Here is a 1,787-nt window from a genome sequence, read left to right on the forward strand (position 1 = left end):
TGTTATTAGTATATTTTTAAGCACATTATTATATTATTTTGTAATTCTAATATCCTATAAAAATCTATCTTTCATAATTCTTTATTTACCATTCTACTTTTTATAATTTTTTTATAAATTATTAAAATAAAACAAAAATAGTATTGTGCAATGTTATAGACATTAGAATATTTTTTTTATGTTAAAAATAGAAATCCCTTTGGTAATTTTAATATTGACATTATGAGAATTTATATTTAAAGGAAAATGAATTTTAAAACTCTTCTTAAATGTCAAATTCTACTCTTATCTTGCTTTAACATGTATCACCTGCCACTAATTAAAATCATCTTTACCAACTTTTATATATATATATATATATATATATATATATATATATATATATATATATATATTACTTACTAATACTAAACAATAAACTGGTGGAAGATATAAATAAAATACTTCAACTGTGAAATGGAAGAAAAAATGTCTGACCTGAGAGGACTTTCTTTTTTATAATATAATTTTTACTTTATTGTGAAGCAGAGACTGAATGTTCTTTACACAAAACCAACAAAACAACCATAGCCTGAGACATTCACCACAAATTACACATAACATATGAAATTGCTTGAGACAAGCCAAGACCATGAAAACCACTGAGGATGTTACATTAAACACCACACAACACAACAAACACAAACACATAGCTATTATTCTGCAACTAATAGATCATAAGAACTGTCTCTGCTTCATCATTTCTTCTGCACCTCACTTACAGTTGCAAGGGTCACAGGTGCAGTTTGATCCACACTTGCAACCACCGTTCTCAGCTCCAACACCCATTTCACCACCATCGATGTGGGCCTTCACAGCTGCAACACCCAAAACAAGAGTCTCTGTGGTTGTTTTCTCTGCATAGCTCAAATCCGGGTACATCTTGCAACTGCATCATTTAAAAAAAGAGCATTAGATCTTCGTGTAACACAGACCAGAATCTTTCAAGAGAGAGAAACAATTGTGTGCATGGTTTAATCCTAAGGAACTGTGAAAATATTTCTCAATTTCTCTTTTCCATCACCTCAAATTTGCATCTTTTCTCAATTTCTTAATTTCATCATACCAAACTAGCCCTTTAAAACTTTTGTTTTGTTGGTGTTTTAGACATCTTGGTGAAGAAGGTATCCAAAAAGCAATTCAAAACCCCAACCCAACAAGAGTGTCCCCATAACAAAAACTCTGAAAGCTATGAGAGCCTTGGGAAAGTATTAAAATCCAGCCATTTAAAAGTAAAAAAAAAAAAAAATGTAAGGAAAACCACCATAAAATTGCATGCAATTTAGCTAGAACAAAACAATCTACAATGAAAAGTGTGAGAAGAATGAAAAAGGTTTACCTACCCTCCACAGTTGCTGCCACAACCGCAGCTGCTTCCGCACCCACATTTCCCACTGCAGCAAGACATTTTCAGATCAAAGCACAAAAAACAATGAAAATAACACTGTTTAACACAATCACAAATTGAAACTGATGTTTTGGCAAATGAAACCTGAACCCAATTTATAGCCAGAGGTGGGGTTAGGATTGAGATATTGACCGTCCACGTGTCAGATGAATCCAAAATTCATAGCAGTCCTCTCCGCATTCCGATGTCACTTTAATCACTCGTCCCTTCCCAACGATCTGAGCGTTTGCATTGAAAAGCTTTCCCCAACTATTACTCTTTTCAGTATTTTTTTACCCACATAAATTTTACGCAAATAACACAGTTGTTTTGTGTTTGACGTTGGGAATTCGGTACCCGA

At 32.8% G+C, this 1,787-nt stretch overlaps 1 protein-coding gene across 1 annotated transcript; it reads right to left on the minus strand.

The window, feature by feature from the left end:
• Window positions 1-457: 457 nt before the first annotated feature.
• On the minus strand, window positions 458-1,537 carry LOC114167080 (metallothionein-like protein type 2). Its single transcript, XM_028052012.2, has 2 exons — window positions 1,383-1,537; window positions 458-928 (listed from the first exon to the last, which is right to left on the minus strand). Exons 1-2 carry the CDS (start codon window positions 1,445-1,447, stop codon window positions 754-756), a joined length of 240 nt encoding a protein of 79 aa, XP_027907813.1. The 5' UTR covers window positions 1,448-1,537; the 3' UTR covers window positions 458-753.
• Between the last annotated feature and the right edge of the window lie 250 nt (window positions 1,538-1,787).

This window comes from Vigna unguiculata, chromosome 10 (genome assembly GCF_037176805.1).
Source record: "Vigna unguiculata cultivar grain cowpea cultivar isolate G323 ecotype 2 chromosome 10, ASM3717680v1, whole genome shotgun sequence".
In the NCBI taxonomy this organism is placed as follows: Eukaryota; Viridiplantae; Streptophyta; class Magnoliopsida; order Fabales; family Fabaceae; genus Vigna; species Vigna unguiculata.